We start from the raw sequence: 22,719 nt of genomic DNA, 5'->3' as shown, positions 1-22,719 counted from the left end.
ATGGAGTGAATGCAGTCTGTGCAGCTATCACAGAAGCCAGAACAGCAAGAGGGATCACTGCTTTCACTGCGCAGCGATCCCTCTTGCTGTTCTGGCTTCTGAGATTCAGAATTTTTTCCCCCTTGTTTTCCTCCTCCAAAAACTAGGTGCGTCTTGTGGTCTGGTGTGTCTTATAGAGCGAAAAATACGGTAGATCTGTGGTTATTTCCTGCAGTGAGAATCAGCTCCTGCTTTATACTTGGGTAGAAAAAGTGCCTGTACTGAAATAGTGTTGGCACTGCCAGTTGTGCATGGTGCATATGCAGTTCGAATGATGCAGGTTGCCTATGATAAACACAGACGTGGGGACACAAGTCTTTCCTGATCACTGCTTTTGTGTTCAATACAGGGAAGCCCAGCCTTGCAAACAGGAATGTATTATTCACATTTGACTGTACTGCTGTCGGTACCCATTTAAACTTGAATGCTTTTACTACCCTGACTTGAAACAAAAAATGAATACTGAACTGTCTCTTAAAATCGCAGTATTTGCGATAAGCAATATGTTTACTTTGGGGGTTTGTACTGCATGTCTTGGTTTAATATAAAAGGATCTGTTTCAGAGCTGAACCTCATGTTCAAATTCTGGGAGAAGGGGGAGGGGAATGGGTTTTATTCTTGATCCACTTTCAGTCTGAAATCTTCCAAGGAACAGCTCCTCTGGTCTCAGTTCCAAACCGTTATGGACTCCAGACTGATATGCGAGATTCCCCAGGCATCCTGTTGACATCCAATGATCGAGTAATCTAAGCAATTTTGGCAACGGGTAGCCTGACATATCTCTGGCTTAGATACCGCAGTTGGGGCAGAGTCTATGTTGAATTGGATATGGGCAGATTTATCTGTAAAGTCGCTTGAAAACAAGTCACAGTTGGTGTGCTGATAGATTCAAACCACTTGAGAGATATTCTGTCAAGCAAGCAGTATATTAATTTTGTTTAAATAAATAAAATAAAATTTTGAACATGAAAAGCATCCAAATTGAGTGTGGGAGGGTGTCATACTAGATCAGTGGTTTTCAACTGTTTTATCTTCAGGAATATGTTTCTGTGTTGCCTTGTCTCCTGAAGACTGTCAAGGTAGCATAGACTCTTAATCTCAGGTTCGTGGGTTCGAGCCCCATGTTAGGCAAAAGATTCCCGCATTGTAGGGGGTTGGAATAGATGACCCTTGGGTCCCTTCCAGCTTGGCAATTCTATGATTCTATGAGGAACTTCAGGGAGGCTTCTTGGTCATTACTAATCTTCTCATGAAGAACCCTCCAAGGAACCACCAGGGCTTTTCCAGAACCCAGTTGAAAGCCACTTTTTAAGAGTCTAATAGACATAAAGACAATGTCAATAGCAAGAGGATCTGCCTTTTGGTTCTCAGCAGAATTAGGTATGGTCTTAAGGGAATTGACAAAACAAAGTTTGCCTGCTGCAGCAGGCTCTATGAATCATGAGACGCTTTCTGCAATGCTCTAGTATCTTACTCAACATACAGAAGGGGGGAAAATAAGGCACATGTCACCTTTATTGTCACTGCTGGTTTAATCAAGAGCCAGTTAGTAGAGTATTAAGAGCTGGCCTGTGAAACCTGGGTATTAATCCAATGAACTCATCGGCTGACTTTAACCACGTGAGCGAGTCAGCTGTGTTTCAGTTCAGTTTGCAAAGTGACTTGAAGACTTGAAGTTCACTGCGTGCTATAACCTGAAAGAGAATTTCATGAAAATGTTTCACCGTTGGTATCTAACACTTTCAAAACCGGCTAAAATACATAAAATCAGGTCAAGCATTTGTTGGAGAGGCAGAGGGCATGATGATCCACATTTGGCGGAACTGTAAAAAAATAAAATGATTCTGGGAAACAATATACAATGAGCTTTAAAAGATTTTTAAAATTTCCTTTGCAAAAACCCCCGAAGCCTCTCTGCTGGTTATTAATGATATTCTGAAAAATCTGAGGAGAATTTTCATGTATGCAGCAAGAATTTTAATAGCTAAAGGATGGAAAGGAGAATCTGTTCCCACTAAGTTGGATTGGTAGGCAAAAATGCTAGAATACGCAGAATTAGCAAAAACGATAGGAAGAATGAGAGATGATACAGAACAAAGGTTTATTAGAGAATGGGACATTTACAGAGTATACCTAAAAGAGCACTGTAAACATCTAAATTCTCTGGCAGGTTTTGATTGACCCCTGCATGACAGTAGGAAATTTTAGAAAACCAAGACAATTTGAGACAATTTATGAGAGACAATGGAAAGTGTGCAGTTGATAATGTAACCCAGGAAACACGATGGGGTGATTGGAAGTCATAATGGAATCTTTGATGTATGAATTTTCTTTTCTTTTCTTTTTGTAATTTGTATTGATCTTGGCTTGTTTTTGTTGATTGTTTTTTTGCAAAATTAATAAAGCATTTAAGAAAAGAAAAGAAAAAAGAAACTAATAGCGGCCTACCTCAGAAGCTGATTGCAAGGATAAATGAGAATTTTTGCCAGGAATAACTTCATTGGTCCACAGTCTTCACAATGCAGGCTATAAGTCTGAATACATAAATCTGAGAGGAGGCACGGTGCTGAAGATTGTGTCAAGGAATTTAATCTGCAAAGCCATTGTAAACCTGAGGCCCCACTGAAGGGGGACAGGCTTCGCACAACTCCTCTGTTGTCTGCTTGTGCCTTGGAGACAGACAAGCTGGGGGCTTTGGGACGGCAGGTGTGAGAGAAAAATGAGATCTGTCTCTGAGGCACCCCGGCTCAGGTGGGAATGATCTCACTGCCTTTGCTCTTCTGGGTTTGAGAGCTTCCTTGCGCTAACAATTTGCTCTCACCCACGCAGCTAATCAAGGGAAGTCACTTGATATACTGCCTTAAACCTGAAGCTGGTTTTGCCTCTCCTTCCTCTTCTACACCTTCTGATACTCTTGTCTGCATTTTTCTTTTAGTTTCCCCCTACTCGTACATCGGAAGCCCCTGGCTGACGATGGGCCATTAGTGTCACCAGCTGGACAGATCGTTTTTTCCCAGGCAGCTGGCTCTTTCGATTCAGTATCGGCAAGCAGGCTCATGCTTGCCACCTCCCCTGCCAACCAGGATTCTTGTTTCTGCTTTCAAGTAGGATATAACTTAAGGCTTACCATCAGTCCACTCAGTGACAGCACCTATCGATAAGCTTTGGGGGCTATGATTTCATAGGCAGGCATCGTTCATAATCCAACGGGCCTTTTGGAATCCTTGAAGCTGCATGGCTGAGATGATTTCACAGGGCAGCCAGCTCTTTGGAGGCCTGTTGCTATGTGCTGATAACAAACAGTATGAAAGAAAGAGGTCACATACGATGTTGGGGCAGAGAGGAGAGGCAGCCGCAGTGCAGAAGAGAACGAGGTGTGATCCAACATCTTTAAACACAGGTTGGCTCCATTCGTGGGCTGGCATCTAAAGGGGCAAATGGTAGGTGAGTGGTGAGATGTGAGCTGCCTGCCCACTGCTCCCATCCCTCCCCCCAGTCCCTCTCTCCAAAGACTTTTCTTCTAGTCACCTTCTGATACAGGGAGTAAGCCTGGCTGCTAGAAAAACTTCTGAGAGAGAGGCTGTGTGTGTATTTCTCCAGGAGGGGGCGATGGCGAGTGGGAGAGTTCCAAGAACCCTCACCCATGTTCCCCTTTGGCCTTATGAATCACACCCCACCCCACATGAAAGGGGCAGATACGGACCCATCTTTAAAGATGCAGGTTGTCTGCTTCACGTGCAGCCTGGGCCTCCATCTCTTGTGAGGAAACCAGAGACAACAGGGCTAGTTCCCACAAGTGCTGGTGAGTTCCCTGCAAGGCATCGGCCACAGGTGGTTTGGAGGCTTTCATCTTTGGCAGTGATATGTGACATAGACCTGCTTTGATTTGTGGGGTGGGAAAGAGGAGGGTTATCTGGCTAGAAGCAAACTATTAGGACTTGCAGCAGAATTGCAAGCACACCATATACTGTGCCTAACTCCCTTTTTAAAGCAACAATTTGTGCCTGCTAGTTAATATTAGGCTTTGCTCATATTAAATGCTCTCTGCGTGGGCTCCCAGTCCCATAACAGGGGTGATCAGGAAGAATCGGGAGCCGGGACACAGACATGAGCTGATCCAGCTTGGCTCAAAGAGCAGGGGCCATTCTGTCTCCAGCACCATAGAAGGAGTGATGGGCTGTGTCCCACACATCAGCTGCTTGTAACCTTGAAACTACCTGAAGTCAGCCCTTCCCAAAGGCTGTGGTTGCAGAGGTGTGAGAGAAGTCTGCTTAGTGCCGGACAGTTCCCTTAGTTCTGATGTCAGGGGCGGGTCAACAACAAAACACCCGGTGTCAGGTAAGTTAGCTCTTTATTCAAAGAAATCAAAACAGCTCAGTCCTAGTGGTCACAGCAACCCTTCCCAGTAGGACTGAAGGTTCCTTCTCTATCAGCCTACGGCTCCTCCGCCTGGTCTCTCTTTGCTCCGCCCTCTTCATTCCTCTTCTTGTTCTGGGAGACCAGGGGGAAGGGGAGCTGGTCACAGATGGAGGGAGAGCTTTGCTGGCTTCTTCAGCAGCCTGCCTCCACTTTGCCTCTTGACCTCCCCCTCCCCCTGATTCTGGATTCCTGTCTGTCACAGCCGCTTCCTGCTCACTAAACCCTGTTACCTCTTCAGCTTCCAAACCTCCTCCTCCCAGTCTGCCCCCTCTGCCCCCTCTGACCACTCATTGTCGTCCCACCACCGATCCCCTGGCTCTGAGCCTTCTTCTCCTGGAGGGGGTGCCTCCCCCCCCTGCATCCAGCCAGTCCATAGCAGATGAGGAGCTTTATCAAGACCCCTCCCTGCATCTGTTCAAAGGAATGATCAGATTTCAGCTATTTCAACAAGGGCCTTGATGACATTGTGCTGATTAACAAACATTCCCCACCCCATAACATATGCTTGACAGTTTCAACTTGTTGCTGCTGAAAAGTAGGCTTGCTGGAGTTTCATATCATGGCCAATTTCTGTCTGTGACACCCGCTGACTTAGGGCCAAGCTAGATGTTCATTTAATGGGTAGTATACAGTGATGGAGCTTATTTTTCCCTAATTAATTACAGGGGTGTGTGATTCTTACTAGGAAGCCAGAGCACGGGATGTGAAGGGAGGCTTATTTCTTCACTCCTTCTCCATGGTTGGAAGAGCGGTTACTCCCACCCCTCAGCAGCTAGCAACCTTAGGAGGAAAATGTCCCCATTAACAGGCCCTACTTTCACAATATGCTGAAGGCAGGAATTGATAAAATGGATGGATGGAGGAAGAGGGGACTTAACTTACAGAAAAGCAGAGTCAGACTACCACATCTGATCTACAACATGCCTTATTTTCAACTTGTAGTCCTTCTGTCACCTCTGTGTTTCTTTAGTTTTTGCCATGAACTAAAGGCATTAAATTGAGTGCTCCACAATATGCAAAGCATTGCCCGGGCTCTGTAACCTTGTGCTTGGAGTGCAATATGAAAAATAGAAAGGGAAGGATGAGACGTTTCTCCTCCCCCTGTCCACAAACATCTGTTTTCTAGAGAGTTCGTGCCGGTCCATTTCCAGCTCCAGGATGTCGCCATAAATTAGGACCGCGTCCCTTTCTTGTGGCTCCTCCCCTTCCTCAGATTTTCCTCCCATTCAGCTCTTTAGGAGAAGCATAAACATGTCCCTGGCAGTGCTTTACAGTTGCTTCAGCTGTGCAGCCAGCAGTTCACTTGGGGAAATAACTCTGTCGCTCACCCTCCTCTTAAGCAACTGGGCGGGCTCTACCCATGACTGGTCTTCTCTGGAGAACAGACACTCGGGCCAACTGGAGCCGGTAACCCAACACCAAAGGACACCTGCTTCCAGCTAGGTGCTTCCTCAAGACACCTTCTGGCATAGCTTTATGGTTTTCCCTTAATTTAGCTTCCTCAAATACCTTTGCAGCGCTTCAGACAACTATCACAGCCTTCCAGCACTTCTAGAATTGGGGTGGGGTGGGGGGAGAGAAGGAGTGCCTGTTGGCTTTTTGCAGTATAGTGACGCTGCAGAGAGCTTGCTGGGGAGATCATGCATTAAAAAGAAAGGACTCAAAAATAACTTAAAGAAGGTTTTAATAAGAAAAACAAAAACTCCATTTACACTAAATACATCAACAAACCAGACCCAACCACCAACCCATCCCCCAGGGTAATGGGAGAGCTAGGTGCTGCTCCTTATATACTCTACCCAAATGCTGACACGCCTTAATCAAATGCAACTCAGCAGCACCTGCTATGTTTCACAGCTGTAAAGCTGGGTCTCGTTATCTTGCTCTGGCCCTTGCTCTGGCCCCTTAAAGACATACACATGGAGTGGAACAATGATGAACCTTTACATTTAAAGAAACCATTCAACATTTCCCCTGCGGTTCATCATTGTGGAACAAAGACATAAAGCATACTTTGTACATGTCTTTCATGTGTGATGTAAACTGCAACCTATAATGTTTGGTATGTTTAAGGTACATCACCACTCTCTTAAGAGCAGAGAAACATTGCATAGTGGGCTTTTCCACATTGTGATGCATCTTTTAACAAAAGCTTAACTGTTTCATATTTTACACTTGGTGAATAGCACAAATCATAATCTTCGCCTGGAATTTGTTGAAAACCCTTAGCAACTAGTCTTGCCTTGTACCTTACAACTCCATTTTTGTCATTCATTTTAACTCTATAAACCCATTTTGAATCAATAAGTCTCATATCTGGGGTTTGTGGTACAAGAGACCAAGTGTTATGCTCTTTTAAAGAAGCTATCTCAGAGTTCATAGCTTTATACCAATTTACAGCTTGGTGCTTAGGTAAATTCTGAACATCATTGTAGCTTTTTGGCTCAAAAACCACCTTATTGGCATACACAGTATTAAAGTGTTCATCTGCGAAACGTTGTGGCTTCTGCCTCTTTCTATCTGAACGTCTCAGTCCGGAAGGAGAGTCAGACTCCTCAGACTTAATGGGACTGAGTGAACTACTAGTTTCAGGTTGTAAATCATCATTGTCAGACTGAAGAGGTGCCTGTAGGCTGAGCTCACGGTCAGAAAACTCAAGAGAATCTAACCTCCCCTCGGGTGCCTGTGACTTTAAATCAAACAAATTATCAGATTCAACAGGCTTTTTGTCTTCTTCCATTAATTCAGAAGCACCATTTTCTCCTGCTGCTGCTGCTGCTGCTGCTGCTGCTTCCTCTTCTTCCTCAGTATTATTTATACCATCAGTATCTTGGAAAACAGCAACTCCATTCCAATTTACAGTTTGTATCATGCTTCTGGTAATATGAAATTTGCCAGTTGCTGGTATGTAAATTCTGTACGCCCCCTGCTGGTAGCCCATTAATTTTCCCTGAACACTACGTTCACCCAATTTCTGCTTAGCAGGATAATGCATAATTACATCTGAACCCCAAATACGTAGGTATTTCAGATTAGGGCGTTTTTTAAACAACTTCTCATAGGGGGTGACATCTAAACCAGAATGATAACTGCGATTTCTAACATAACAAAAGGCATGGAGCGCTTCAGCCCAAAAGTCTTTGGGCAGATTAGCATCGTGCAGATAAGTTTTAACCCCTGCCTGCAGGTCACGCTGCACAACTTCAACAAGCCCATTTTGCCAGGGACTTCGGGGGCAAGATAACTCATGAGTAGTCCCCTGCGCTTCCAGGAATTTCTCAAAATCTTCAGAAACAAATTCCCCGCCCCGGTCAGAAAACAGGTTCTTAATTGGTTTGTTAAAGTGCGTTTTTACCCAGTTGCAAAAAACCTTGTACTTCTCAAATGCTTGGGACTTCTCAGCTATTGCATAAGTCCAAGAATATCTACTATACTGGTCTATCAGAGTAAGCCAGTACTTTGAACCTCCTAATGATGGTGGGAGTGGCCCAACTAAATCACAATGTACACGCTCAAATGGCTCAGTTACTTTCCTATCTGAGCACCTACCCTTGCGTGCAACCTTAATCTTATTCTTGCAACAGGATAGACACTGTATAAAGAATTTGCATGGTTTTAAGTTAAGGCCATTAACAATATTCTTTGTCTTAATTACATCAGCAAAATTCAGGTGTCCCAGAATTCTGTGCGCCTCGTGGACACACCCAGAATGTGGCCTTACATTCCTCAACCCCTGGCTTGACTGTGCTACTGTGCAGTTTATAGGCGATTGGGAGTAGGTGTGAAAATATAGTCTATATAAACCATCAGATTCCCGGGCATACAATAGACGTTTGTTCCCCTCGAAAAACTCACACATAGACTTTAAGAAACGCACAGTTATGCCTTGACGGGCAAAGCACCTTACTGACAATAAATTGTCCACTGACGGGCAGTAAATGCAGTTCGCTATTGTAATGTTTAAAGAGTCAAGTTTAACAATACCCCTGCCAAGCGACTGCAGGACTTGTGAATTGGCTAAATGTACATTACCAATTTCCTCTTCGAAAGAAATAAACAAGCTTCGATTGTTGCAGACGTGCTGGGATGCACCTGAGTCAACAATAAAAGAATTCCACTTGGCACCTTTAATTCTTTTACGATCTGTAGTCCGAGCGTGAAAAGCTCGCGGCTCATTTCTGTCTCTACTATACGATGCCGGCTGCTGGGGTGACGACCGTGATTGACGAACAGAAACAGGCTTGGGAGTACTTTGCTTTCTTTTGGATCTGCAGTCCCTTGCAAAATGTCCTTGCTTATTGCAGAACCAACAACACTTTGCAGCTTTAAATGCAGTTGTATCACCACAGGCTTGCATATGGTGTTCCTCATTCTTTCTGGAAACAGGAGTGCTTATGGCACAAGCCTCCCTTCTATCCAACTCGCCCATTAATCTTGCCGTTACCCCTTCCACAGTTAATTGTGCTGGTGGAACGGCAGATATCTGGCTAGCAATACCATCAAAGTCCTCATTAAGGGAACAAAGGATGATAAAAACATACTGAATATCAGGTATCTCCATGTCCCTTCGAATTAACTCGCCGCGTATTGCCTCCAGACGTCTCAAGTGTGCTGCCAAATCACCACCAGGCTGCAACTTCGTCTGGTACAACTGCTTGAAAAAGGTCAATGCAGACGCTGACTTTTTTCTAACATGCACTGCTGCAAGACTGTCCCACATTTCTTTGGCAGTTTTCTTATTTCTTATATAGACTACTTGCTGGTCGCTGACTGCCAAATTAATTATCGCCCTGGCTTTTGCATCTCCTTTCGACCAAGCATTAGTTACAGGGTCAGGAGGGTCATCAGTTACATAGGTCCATACTTCTCTAGAGGTCAAAAGCACCTCCACCCGAAAAGACCATAAACTATAGTTCTCATCTGTCAGCTGTGGGAAGACCAGAGCCTTCTCAGCTTCAGGAACCCGGTCAACCATTCTGGAACTCTTCCAGACCCACAAAAACTACGCTAACAGGAGAAGGAGTTTTCAAACCTTTCTCAGAGTCCAAAAATATGCAGTCATCCACTCAGCAGCTGGGCCCATAACCAAAGATGTTGGCTTTTTGCAGTATAGTGACGCTGCAGAGAGCTTGCTGGGGAGATCATGCATTAAAAAGAAAGGACTCAAAAATAACTTAAAGAAGGTTTTAATAAGAAAAACAAAAACTCCATTTACACTAAATACATCAACAAACCAGACCCAACCACCAACCCATCCCCCAGGGTAATGGGAGAGCTAGGTGCTGCTCCTTATATACTCTACCCAAATGCTGACACGCCTTAATCAAATGCAACTCAGCAGCACCTGCTATGTTTCACAGCTGTAAAGCTGGGTCTCGTTATCTTGCTCTGGCCCTTGCTCTGGCCCCTTAAAGACATACACATGGAGTGGAACAATGATGAACCTTTACATTTAAAGAAACCATTCAACAGTGCCGACTCCATTATGGGTCAGTCCTTGAATTCACCACTGAAACTCAGCATGACTTCAGTGCCCCCGGCTTTTTCTTCACCCTCTTTCTTCCAGGAGCAGATATTTCCTGGTAACTGCTTTTCGGCTGCCTTTGCTGGGGCTACCTGAGGGGTGCGAAGCTTTGAGGTACCGATGCAGCCTGTAGCACTTCCAAGGGCTTGAAGAGCGGTTTTGGATGCCAGAGGCTGTGCTGCATTGCCTGGGAGATGGAAGATGCTCTGCCTTCCAGCTTCAAAGCCATCTCCTTGATGTGGCCACCGACAATCTCCATAACGTGCTTATTAGTGGGAATTAGGAACTGGAGCTGCTGCCGCTCTAGACAGCAGCAGCAGGAGGAGGAGGAGGAGGCGGTTTCTGGGACATAATAAATAAAACAGAAGCACTTCGACATCTTCAAAGGGTTTTGTTTTAAATAGTGGCTTTTCTCCTGGGGACCCTCTTAGCCGTAGCCTTTCTTCTTGGCAATAATTAATTCAAGCTGCTCTGTGTGCTTGAATTTGCCTCACTGAACTGAGCTGGTCCGAGTGGCGGAGAGGGAAGCCTTTCCTGCAGATGCGTCCGGCCGCTCTTCCGTCTCCTCCTCCTGCTCAGCTTCCGCAAGCCTCTTCCACCAGTTGGAGCAACCCAGGACTCTGGATTATAAGGGGGTCCTTGTCCCAAACCGTCCCCAGTAAAAGGCATTCCTGCTTTGAAGGATACAGTTCGCTCTGTGTTAGAACCATATGAACGGACAAATGCTGGAGGATGTTTGCCAAAGCCATGACAGAGCTTACTGTTTATGGAAGCAAAATGAGTTTTCACCCTACTTGACCCTAAGTGTTTTATGAAGAGCAAATTGTATATCTGTATGTAGGTGCGTTCGTAGGCTGTGATGTGGGCCCACCTGCCCTAACAGGATCTCTCTAGGCTGGGATGGCTCAGTATGAGACTCTTAATCTCAGAGTTGTGGGTTTGAGCCCCACATTGGGCACGGGATTCCTGCATTGTAGGGGGTTGGACTAGCCAGCCCTAGTGGCCCCTTCCAACTCTACAGTTCTATGATTCTTGTCTATCCATTCTCAAGTTCACCTCTCATTTGTGTATTTCGTGCATGGGGTCTTTATATGGACAAAAACTGGCAAACAGATGCAAACCAAGAGCCATGCCAGTGTTTGTCACCAAGTAGGAAGCATAAAACACAAATGATAGTTCCATGTGCCCTGCAGAACCCACTAAACAGATGTGGGGCCCCTTAATGCACTCCCCACAAAGTGCTCCCTTCTCCCTACTCATTGTAGTGAGCAGCCCAGACTTGAGAGATGAAGGAAACAAAAGGATTATTTCCTGAATCCTTCATAGGAGCATCCCAGGTTTCGCTTTCATCTTGTTCTGCTAGTTTCAGAAATATCAACGCTATTTGGAACTGGAGCATAAATCGGCACAGTAAAGCCCTTTTCTTTCCTGCTAGCATTAGCTGTGTTTGTCCAAGGTCAGAACAGGAGGAATTTGTTGCTGCAATCTTATTTTCATTTTATCCTTTATGTGTAGAGTACTTTGCCATTATTGCTAAACCAGGATAGCAGAAGGCAATGTGTCCTTCATTCTTTTAGGATTCCAGAATGTGCTGTCAGAAAATGTTGATTCTGTATCTTACATGTATGACATTTTTATTTCGTACTGGCCAAGGCAGGACTGATACTTGTGGGTTTCCAAAGCTTACGTGTCAGGAAGCCCCTCCATCACCACCTTTTTAGGAACAAGTGAAATAAATTAAGAACCTCCTTCCTTGAAAGCACCCAGTCTCTTGGAGGCAGCTCAGCTCTCAGTGCTTCATTATTTTCATTTTCACAGGGTTCTAATGTTGCATCCACACACCATGAAATCAGATAGACCCAATAGCCATGCTTGTCTGTTTTAGCAGAAGCAGTCTCAGGGCACCTTAAAGATTTAGCCACTTTATAACAAAACAGCTGAAGCCAGAGGTGGTGAACCTGTAGCCTTCAAGCTAAATTTGCGTGGTTGGTGGGAGCGCAGAGAGCAGGAGGCGGGGAATCTTGTGTGTGTGTGTGTGGCTGGGAGAGAGCCGAAAGAGATGGAGTGATGGAAGACAGGGAAGCCCTTGACATGTGATCAGTTTAGACCTCTGGCAGTTTAGACCTCTGTTCATTCATTCCCTGGCAGCCTGCTGGGTGAGCTGGAAGAGAGACAGAGAGAACAGTGTGGCACACCGGGAGAGAGAGGAAAGGTGTGCCTTTGCCCCACTTTGGGCTCTGCCTCCCATCACCTGCTTTGGGAAATAGGCAGAGGTAATTCCTAGGATTCCAGTCCATGGAAGCTTGTGCATCTGTTCTAGTCTATAAAGGGCTGTGACCCTCTTTGTGAGTTCGTTTTGTGACTCTGAGGAGTCCTTGCTCACTTCCTGTGAACTTGGCCTCAGCTGTAAGTTACCTGGCCTGGCAACTGGCTCTTGTTGAGCTATCTGTCTCTCCTTCTCCGTTCCAGGATTGTTCTCATGGATGATGCTGTGGACTGCTTGATGTCTTTTTCAGACTTCCTGTTTGCCCTCCAGATCCAGTTTTACTACTCAGGTGAGCCCATCTTACTAACCTTGTCTCTCTTACTACAGTAACCCATTTAGGATTGTAGACTCTGGACCTAGCAGCTTCACACCATTGCCCACCCCCCCCTTTTTACATGGTAATATGTATTGCTTCACTTAATTTCAAAACGTGATAAGCCAGCAGCCCTGCACTTCACTCTGCTGAGTGTGGCCCTGCCCTCATGGTGCCACTGTCCTCCTGCACAGCTACATTAGCCAGGACAAATATGGCAGGAGTGTGGGCAACACAGGCCAGGAAGCCTTGTCCTGCGACGCAGATCCTCCTGATAGAGAACTACATGTGAAGGTCACTCATTCTACACACTCCTGAGCCAGAGAGGCACTTCGGACACAACTCATTTCCAGAAAACACTGATGTTAAAGCATGAAAAGTACATGTAGCTCCTCTTCATGTGTGAACTTTGCATCCATTTCACTGCATATTTATTATTATTGGTTTATATATATTTCTACCCACTCCTTTAAAGGCAAGCCCTCACAAGGTGGCTTTTGAAAAACAATGGACAAATAACAATACAGTGGTACCTCGGGTTACATACGCTTCAGGTTACAGACTCCGCTAACCCAGAAATAGTGCTTCAGGTTAAGAACTTTGCTTCAGGAGGAGAACAGAAATTGCTCCAGTGGCATGGTGGCAGCAGGAGGCCCCATTAGCTATAGTGATGCTTCAGGTTAAGAACAGTTTCAGGTTAAGTACGGACCTCCGGAATGAATTAAGTACTTAACCCGAGGTATCACTGTAAAAACACATGAGATAAAAGCATATACAGGGGGTCCAGCTTGAAAAATAAGAAACTCAGTGAAATAAAGAAGTCTTTAGGGTCTGCTTAAGGACAAGAAAAGGGGAGAAGCAGTTCTTCTACAAGTGTGGAGCTGACACTGAAAAGGCCCTGTTTTTGGTATTTGCCAACCTTAGTAGGAGGTCCTTAGCCTGGGTAGGTTCATATGGGTGTAGGCAGCGCTTCAAATAATCTGGTCCTGAACTGTTCAGGGCTTTAAAGGTTACCACCAGTTCTTCACACTGAGCCCAGAAACAAATGGGTGGCAAGAGCAAAAATGGCAAGATGCAAAATCAGTGTGATGTGATCAAACTGTCTACTCCCACAAGCATTCTGGCAGCTGAAGTTTGTAGCAGCTGAAGTTTCTGGACTGTCTCCAAAGGCAGTCCTATATGCAGATCACTGCAGTAGTTTAGTCTGGATGTAACCAGTGCATGTGTAACTGGGGACAGCTCCACTTTCTCCAGACAAGGCTGCAATTGGTGAATGAACCCAAACTGATAGAAGTCACTCCCAGCCACTGAGGTCACCTCCATAAATAACACTATCCCCAGGAGCACCCCCAAACCACACACCTGATTCTGTGTAATCCCATCAGAAATCTGTTGTGAACAAACCTCCACTGATATGTGCACCCACCATACCCGAACACTGGCCATGCTGCCTCAGATTGCATTGTAACCCAAAACACCTGGAGAAGAAAAATATCAATATACAACCAGCACAACTGCAAATAGGCATCATATACATGGTTTTCTCACATCTTCACAAAAACCCTTTACATGTAGCAAATTCAAAATGCTTGAAGCAGCCCCAAGTATTTTATTTCTGGAAAGCAGTTTCCTTTCTGATGGTAACCAGCGAGACAATGGGTCTGAGTGAAGACTCTAGCACCTGTCAGGGGTAAAAACCCTGAAATTTGGGAACAGTGTATATTCATGGTAACCGTGTGGGAATGCCTGTTTACATTTTATTGCTTATGGGAGATGGAATCGTGTGCTAAATTCCTTGTCCTGCTTCGTCCTTACGACACACCTCTCTGTTGTTTATCTCTGGGCAGGGATGGAATCCAAATGCACAGCAGATAATGAACCCCTCTCTCAGTCACTCTCTCCTGCGTGAATGGGGTCCATTTCAAGAATGCAGCATATTCTGAAAGCTGCTCTAAACTCTAGACCTTCAGGATAACCTTAGAAAGCCACCCATCTTTGTGACGCATCCTAGCCTTCCAGGCTTTTGTTGTGTGCGTAGAGGTCGGCAGACACAGACCACAGGTCACCACTTCCATGCTCATCTGCGCACGTCAGCTTTCCAGGCTACCCTACCAGCCCACATGCATGCAAACCACTCAGTGTGGAATCTACATCTGTAAATGGCTGACCAGGTCCATAAACAAACTTGTTTAAATTTAGATTCTGGGAGTAAACAGCGGGGAAGGTTTGGAGCCTGGGGGGAAATGCTTTCGGCCAGCTTCTCCCCCTAATCTTCCCTTTGGACCCCGTCTTGTGTTTACTTTGGATTTGTGCTGAAGTACACTGGGCTGCCGGCTGGAGACTGCTTGACCCAACTCCCTTGCCTCCTCCAACAATTCCAAGCAGCTTCTTCCTAACTTGGGTGGTGTTTATCTCTGTGACCGTGGAAGTTTGCGTGTTTAAGAAGCTAGTCTGATTGGGTGGCCTTGACTTTCACTCTCCTTCGTAGAATTAAAGTTGGAAGGAATTTTTCTTTAAAAGCACACTCCAAGAGCAGGACCAGCAATTCATCCACAAGATTTTCAGAGGTGACCCTGTGAAATCCTCTTGTGGCTTTCTTGTCCCATCCTGAAAAGGCTAAGTGTTAGGCTGTGTCAGTAAGGCACAGAGGTTGCCAGTGTGATTTGCTCCCAGATGTTGTGGGCTATAGCACCCACCAGCCCCAGCCAGCATGGCCAATGGCCAGGGATGATGGGGCTGCTTGGTTTTTTTTGAATTTTTTTGTTTTATTTTTACAATTCTAAACCACCCTTCATCCGAGGATCACAAGGCAGTTTACAATATAAAAACACAAAAATACATACCATAGTATTAGTCCAAAACCATGTGACGGGGACCATGTTGGCGTCCCCTGCACTAACGCCTTTTGGGTCCCCTCATCACATAGTAACATCACAGTATTGCATGCTCTAAGGCTTCTTTGCCAGTATCATGCGTAAGTAATTGCAGGAGGAAGAATGGGATCAATTTGCTACACATGTCCCCAAGCTTTGAGAATTCCCATGTGTGCCAATAACCATGATTTCTAAGTTGCCTTTACGTTTTCACAGAGTTCATTGAAAGCGTGGCTGCCATCTATCAAGAGCTCTTGACGGGCAAGAACCCAAACACCGTCATTGTGCCTACATCATCCTCTGGGCAACATCGTTCACGCCAGACTCTAAGTGAGTGCAGCCAGCTCGATGGGGTGGAGGCACCTGCATTTTACCAGTGCCTTGAGTCTCTGTGTGACAGGTCCAAATACAGGTAAGGCTTGTGACCGGCTAACATGAATAAGCCATGGTTCATCTTTGCCTACCTTGCAGGGAGGGGAGGGGCTCCCTGAAGTCTAGGCAAAGACACTCATCACATCTAGGAACTGAGATGTGGCAAGTTGCCCTGTATCCTTAGCCCAATGCTGCCTCTCTGCCCTCTGAAACTAGCACGGCTAAGTACCACTGATAGTTAGATGGGTGTCAGAAATTATGATACCAACTTCTCAAGGAGCTCACAACTGCAAAAAGGCAGTTTTCCCTGTAACAAGTGAGCACGTTTTGAACCCCCTCTTAACTCTTGAGTTCTGCCAGAGGGAAGTGGTCTTTTGACTTAAGAGTACCCCAGTATTCTCAGGCCCATCTAGGGCGTTTCAGGCTGAGAGTGAAATAGGGCCCATTTCTCAATAGAAACAGTGCTGACAGTATCCTTCCTTCAGTATGAGAGCTATGCCAGCGCTGACAGAAATGGATTGCAGTACCTGCTGGTCAAAGTTGTTGGGAAATGCCCTTCAGCAAAGCACTTTTCACCTCCTCACATTAAAAGGCAATCATGGTTGCCTGTGGAGATTGATTATTTATTCATACCCTGCTTTATAGCCCCAAGACATTCTCAAAGCAGCTCACAGAAGATTCTCAAAAATTAAAGCCATGTTCAAATCTAGTACAGAAGCAGGAATTGTACAGGGTCCACACAGAGCCAGGCTTGTCCAGGAATCATTTCCTGTCCTTGTCCTTCTTCCTTGATGCCACAGCGGGCAGCAATCCTCCCCTGAGGCAAGGGAATGGGACTAACTGATTGGATCCTGGCAAACCTATGGTGAAAGGAGTCTTCCCTTACTGGTAAAATGCCGGTGGAAGCTCCCACCAAAATCCCTTGAGGCAAGGGGGTCCAGCCCAATTCACGCATGGCCAGAGTAGGAGGGAGTTATGGGGAGATTATTTCCTCCTGCGTACTTTTAAAAGACAGCTTCATGTTGCAAAGTGACACCTGATCCATCCCTCCATCCATAAGCTGAAATTGCTGAAACTGATGCAGCACAATTTCTTCCTGTGTTCCTCTCATTTGCCTAGCTGTCCCCCATCTGCTATTGTGAAGGAAGTTCTGAGCAGTGTGCAGAGACTGACCTTCTATGGATTTCTGGTGGCTCTTGCAAAGCATCACGGGATCAACAGAGCCCTCGGTAAATAAAAGTCCCACCCTGTTTCTTCCCTCTCCCCTGCAATGATGTGGTCTAGGGAAGTTGACAGCAGGTTTTAAAGTGATCACTGAGAAAAATGCCTTTGCCATGACCAAATATGCCAGAAGAACAATGTAGGAGAATTTTAGAAAGGTCACTTTGGCGTAAAGAAACTTGGAATGAATCAGTCAAGAAAGGCAAGCGGGACAGTACAAAAAAGGAAAGAAAAACCCTTCATTTAAACTGCTTTAATTCCTTCCAGTTGCCCAAAGACCACATCATGCACTATCTTTTAGTTGTAAAGTGTGACTGTGGTAGATGCGTGTTTGGAAACATGGGTTTCATACCGGTCCTCTTGTCAGGCAGCTGTGACTGGCTGCAACCGTCTGCTGAGTGTACATTTGTTGATTTGTTTCTGCAGAATGAGGAAAGTGGTTCTTAAATTAATTGTTTAATTGTTTGTCCAATCATTTGTGGCCTGGACTGGATCAAATGAATTATGATTGGCTAAAGTGAGCCCATCAGATTTCATATTTAATCTCATGTATTCCTTTGTGCTAAATTTCTAGCTATTGTTGGGTTCTGTCCTATATTAGACTGAAACCTTGCAGCATGTTCCCATTTCTTTCCCTAGCTCAGTGATCTGAAAGCCTTTCTTTTATGAAATCTCTTTCCTGCTCTTACTCCCTGAAATCAAGAATAGGGAGGAGAGCTGTTCCTGCGACAAACCCGTAAGTCCCAGGCTGAGCAAAGAAGGGGGAAGAAAGATGTAACATGGGAACTATGGGAACCAGCTGGGATGAGTCTGGAACCTCCCTCCCTGTGTTCAGACCAGCCACACCTCTTCCTCTTCAGGGATAAACTGGGGGCAGGGACTGGGATGGGGGGTGGCTGGCTGTCAGGTGTCACGTTTGCAGCAGAAGCCTGATCCACGTTATGCTGATTGGTTGGTTCCCCATGTTGCCATGAAGAAATGCTCCCAGCTCCAACTCTAAAGCAGCCTTGCACTTTAAAAATGTTTCCTTTGTTCTAACTGGTAAGCCCATGAGTGAGCATGAGTGCAGCAATCTTTAAAATGAAAAGAGAAGAGGAAGGCTGGGGAGCAGACAATACTGATGACGGAGTTGGCATTTGATTTGCTGCTGTTCACATTTCAGTTGTGAATCTGGGCTTACCCCAGAGTTGAGAGAGATGCTGTTAATTTCTCATCGCTATGCCTCTCATCGCCCAAAATACTGGTGATTTTGTCTTCCTTTTCTCTTGCCTCATGGGCTGATGTGTCTTCCTTTTCTCTTGCCTCATGTGTAATCATGTGTAATCTCTTGCTGATGTGTAATCAGGACTCTGTCTATTCTGAAGAATACAGACAGATACAGACAGGACTCTGTCGTGTATCTGAAGAAGTGTGCATGCACACGAAAGCTCATACCAAGAACTAACTTAGTTGGTCTTTAAGGTGCTACTGGAAGGAATTTTTTAATTTTGACTATGGCAGACCAACACGGCTACCTATCTGTAACTCTGTCTATTCTGTAAGTCTACATGCAGAATGCTAGGTAAGGCATGCTAAATTCCGCGACCTGGGAATTTAATCCCTCATTCCCCAATTCCTAGTTCCTGTTGCAAATATAGGCTTGAAAGTCTGTACATATATCCTCCTCCTCTCCCTCCCTCCCAATATATACATCCCTTGTCCTGCCTTTAATGAGAAGGATAGATTGTGCCCAGTAGGTAAATATGGGCACACTTCCTTTCTTAGCCTAACGTATATAGGTTACAGACCCCATATTTTCTTTTCTAAAAATGCTGATTTGTGTCTTTTTTTAAAAAAAGTGTAAAAGTGAAGATGGAACACACCTTTGTCTCAATAAGAAGCTCTGTTATCAGAGAGAATTTGCTTTAGCTGGGCACTTACATACACTTTCCAGAGTTGTGTTGTTCCTGAACTCTCATCATACCTGCAAAGGTGTATCTGTGCTTCCAGCTAGGTTTGGTAACACTAGGAAAGTGTCTGAGAATGTAGAGTCTTTCAGGGGCAGGTTAACCATTCAGATGTTACTGGAGCTTGTCAACAGGCCTTGCAGAGGAGTACTAGTGACTTCTGAGTATCTTCAACCCATTGCAAGTCCCTGTACGAAGCTGCTTCTCAGTCCCTCTGCCCTCTCTTGTTTTCTGGCCCGTGTGAGCCGCCTGCCAAGGGTCTAAGTCACAGCACAGCCAGCACTGCTCCCTCCCTCCCTGTGCCTCAGCCAGCCATCTGAGCTGCTAATGCTCTCCTGGTGCAGGGCTGTTTACCCAGCAGCAAGGAGATTATATATCAAAGGGGACAGAGCATACAAGCCTGCAATCCCCTCTGCAAACAGGCTTAGAGAGACATCCATTCACAGGAGGAAGAGGGTGCCTGGACTGTGCGCAGCCAGGTCTGCAAAAACCACTTTCCAGTAAAGGTGCAAAGCCAACATATGGGCTGAGCAAGCCCTGCCCACTGCCATCGCTGTGCCATGCACAAAGTGCCTGGGTTTTCCCTACCATTAAGGAAGGCCTGGCCTCTGGCCTCTTGCCAGCTTCCTGCCGAGGCCTCTCACAGGGAGGGGCAGCAGCCGCAAGTCGAACAGGTGCTCTCGTCTTGGCAAGGGAAGCCGGATTCTTCTCCTGGTGCCTTTTCATCTTCCCTGCACGCAGGCTGATTTGAATAGGCTTTGGTCTGCAGGGGATCACAGGCTCCCCAGAGCCCTGCAGCGAGGGCAGTTCCAGGCGAGGGCTGGGAGGCGCTTTCAGGCAGGGGCCTTGGAGAGGCGGCAGCCCTGCCATGACGAGAGACAGGGATTAGAGCACAGCGGATGAGTTTCTCAGGCAGATGGCAACGCCCAGCCTCACGTCAATATTGATTCACCAGTCCTCTAAGTGCTGCCTACTGACTCTCCCAAGAGATTGAAGCGTCCCAGGAGACTTTCTTACACTTGCAGGAAGATGACCAGCATTTGGCTGGGTTCAGCTAATTGAGGCTGTGGAAGGCGGGCGGCAGGCAGGAGCATTTTCTTGGCTGCTGCAGGCTTCTGTGACATGGAACCAGGGATGCTGATGTACCCCATTTCTTGGAGCGTCACTGTGGTCAGACCATTGGTCCATCTAGTTTAGTGGCTCTCCCAGCTTAGCTCCCACCCCAAGCCACTACATCTTTATTTACCCTCTTGCAAACATGCATCCAGTACATAGTGGGAACCAGAAAGGCTTAAGGCATTTTTTCTCCACCCCAAGTTGTCTCCTATCAATACTGCTTTGCAGCAAGGAAGCAGGCCATCAGGATTTCATTCTACACAATTGCACAATTTCCGTGAAGACACAATGGAAAGACAGCAGCAAGGGTGCTTGCTTTCAGCTCCCCCCTCCAGACACCTCAGTGGGATTATGTGTTAGATTTTCTATGAGGCATCCCTCAGAAGACGACGGCTGCATAGGCACCCTTGTTACAAGTGGCCGAGATCATGTAGCTCCTTCTAAGCAAGAAAACAAGCAATAGAGCATGTAAAAGGTAATCAGTTAACATAACTGAGTACCCGCAAATCCCATTGTTTTGGGAAAGAGATTGACCAGCATCACCTTGACTTAACTTCATGTTCTCAAAGGGATGTATCGTCCACTCTGCAGAAGGCTCTATTTGCATTATGAACTTAAGTGTTCAGCTGAAAAGCACACCCACAATGGACATAGAAGTTGTCAAGTTCCTATGGCATATGGATGACAGCAGCTTTTGCTGAAGTATCAGGCTGATCTTCACCTTGTTGCTTTTTTCCTCCTCCAGGTGCTCTCCCAGATAAGGCAGACCTGCTGCTTGACCCACATATGGATCAGGAACTGGAGAAACTGTAAGTCCCTTTTCCAGTGGAGAAAGCAGAGTCAGGCAACATGTCCCTCTAGCTCAGTAGTCTACTCTGCAGTGCCTCTTCCTTCAAGGACATTTCCACCCCTGTCTGCAGGGACTGAACCCAACACCTTCCGTTTATAAAACATGCATTTTGCCCCTGAGCTACAGGCACAGGTTATGCAGCAGGACTCCCCTTTGGATCCGTCTCAGCTCAGTGGTGCAGTTGATGAGACGGCAAATTGCCTTTTTAAGCAGTTACTGCTAATTGACATGGAGGACTGGAAGATTTTCCATCCCAAGTCTAATCCCAACAAACAGCACCTGTGCAAGAGTGCAAAAGGTGTCTCACACAGCAGTTTGGCTAGCCACCTTAAAAGAGACCCAGAGGCTTCTAACTAAGGAGGCAGCCTTAGCTGTGCAAGTCAAGAGTCCTGTCACTTAAACAAGAGCAGTTTAGGAAGTGGAAGCTATATGCCAGCAGAGGAAGCTCTTGGCTTGTTGCAAACATAATGTCTTCCATGCGGCAGAGGAGCCCTCTTGACGGCAACAAATCTCTCAGCCCCATTTTTCTTCTTGCAGGGTAGCTCAGGTTTCCGGGCTCTCCCTTTCCAATTCCAACCCTGCCAGCGGGGATGCGACCAATGTGCCTTCCCGCCCCTCTCTCCGACTCAGCTCCCCTTGGAGGCCTCTCCTCCACCGCCGGAAAATGGATGTGGAAAGCGACGGCTCCACCGAAGAGACAGATTCCTCTGAGAACTGATGGATAGATATGCATGGGAGTACAAGCTTATTTCCAGCCCTTGTAACTGAAGCCATGTAGGCGTTGATGAAACATAGCTGTTTAAGCACCTTCCTCCACAATCTCAACGTGTGACCTACTCCTTTTTACTCTTTATCGGTATTATAGCTCAGAGCTCCCTCTCAGCAAGGCACACCCCATTCTAACAAAAACTGTTGTTTTCTCCTCATACTGGCAGAGAAATTGGATGGATAGGCCATGAAAGCTGACATCAGCTGCAGGGTTCGACTGCCCTCTGGTGGCAAACAAGTCAGATTAGTAGAAACGTTCTAGCACTAGGGCAAGTAGTAGACCTTTGAAGAATCAATTCTAATCCCAAAACTATGCACTGTGAAACATTTTCATCCTCATCCAAGGATAGGAAATATACAAGATGAAGCCTGTAACTCAAAGCACTCTTCTTGTCCTCGCGAGATTTATTTTACTTTCTCCTCCTGTATATGCCCTATCTGCTAGTCGGTTAGCTATTCCAATACCTTCCAAGCTTTCACTTCAAAATTCAAACAAGTTAGTAAGACATGACCCCAGTTAAGTCACCAGATTTGAAATTTGGGGCTAAGCTTCCATACTTTGTGGGATGGCCATTGCCGATGAGCATTTTCAAATGCTTACTGGGCTCCATTGTAGGAGAAAGGAGTAGGGCATTATTTATTAATTTGCAAAGCTTTAAACTTTCCTGCAAACAAAGTATAATATATAGTAAATAAAGCATGTTGTAAAAGGCAAGTAATGTGTCTGAGATTCATTACAACCTTGAGGGAATTGCGAAAGGTGACAATCCCGCTCAAAACTGCACTGAATCATTGGTAAGTGTCTTCCTAGGGAAGGTACAAAGTTTTTTAAAAAACAGTGTATTAATCAGGTAGTGTTTCAAATCAGATCATTTTTCATAAAGAAAAAATCAACACAAATTGGTAATCCTTTAAGGCTGCTTTCACACCCAGACTGTGTCCTCTTCACACCTCACCTGAAGTCTGCTAACTTCCCTTACTAGCCCATGGCATAGAAAAGGGAGTAGCTCTG

At 45.7% G+C, this 22,719-nt stretch overlaps 1 protein-coding gene across 4 annotated transcripts in view; it reads left to right on the top strand.

Annotated features, from left to right (window-relative positions):
* Nucleotides 1–22,422, top strand: part of CSTPP1 (centriolar satellite-associated tubulin polyglutamylase complex regulator 1) — a 139,469-nt gene extending 117,047 nt beyond the window's left edge. For all 4 annotated transcript variants that reach the window (XM_083461179.1, XM_083461180.1, XM_083461182.1 and 1 more), the window contains 5 exons: nt 12,452–12,537; nt 15,651–15,846; nt 16,926–17,035; nt 20,835–20,898; nt 21,477–22,422. In XM_083461179.1, coding sequence (XP_083317305.1) covers nt 12,452–12,537; nt 15,651–15,846; nt 16,926–17,035; nt 20,835–20,898; nt 21,477–21,657 — 637 coding nt within the window. In that variant the 3' untranslated portion in view covers nt 21,658–22,422. The remainder of the gene's footprint in view (nt 1–12,451; nt 12,538–15,650; nt 15,847–16,925; nt 17,036–20,834; nt 20,899–21,476) is intronic.
* The last annotated feature ends 297 nt before the right edge of the window (nt 22,423–22,719 follow it).

This window comes from Podarcis liolepis (assembly GCF_965112155.1).
Source record: "Podarcis liolepis genome assembly, chromosome: 1".
Classification (NCBI taxonomy): domain Eukaryota; kingdom Metazoa; phylum Chordata; class Lepidosauria; order Squamata; family Lacertidae; genus Podarcis; species Podarcis liolepis.
The sequence above is the reverse complement of the archived record's forward strand: the minus strand, read 5'-3'. Positions and strand labels throughout refer to the sequence as shown.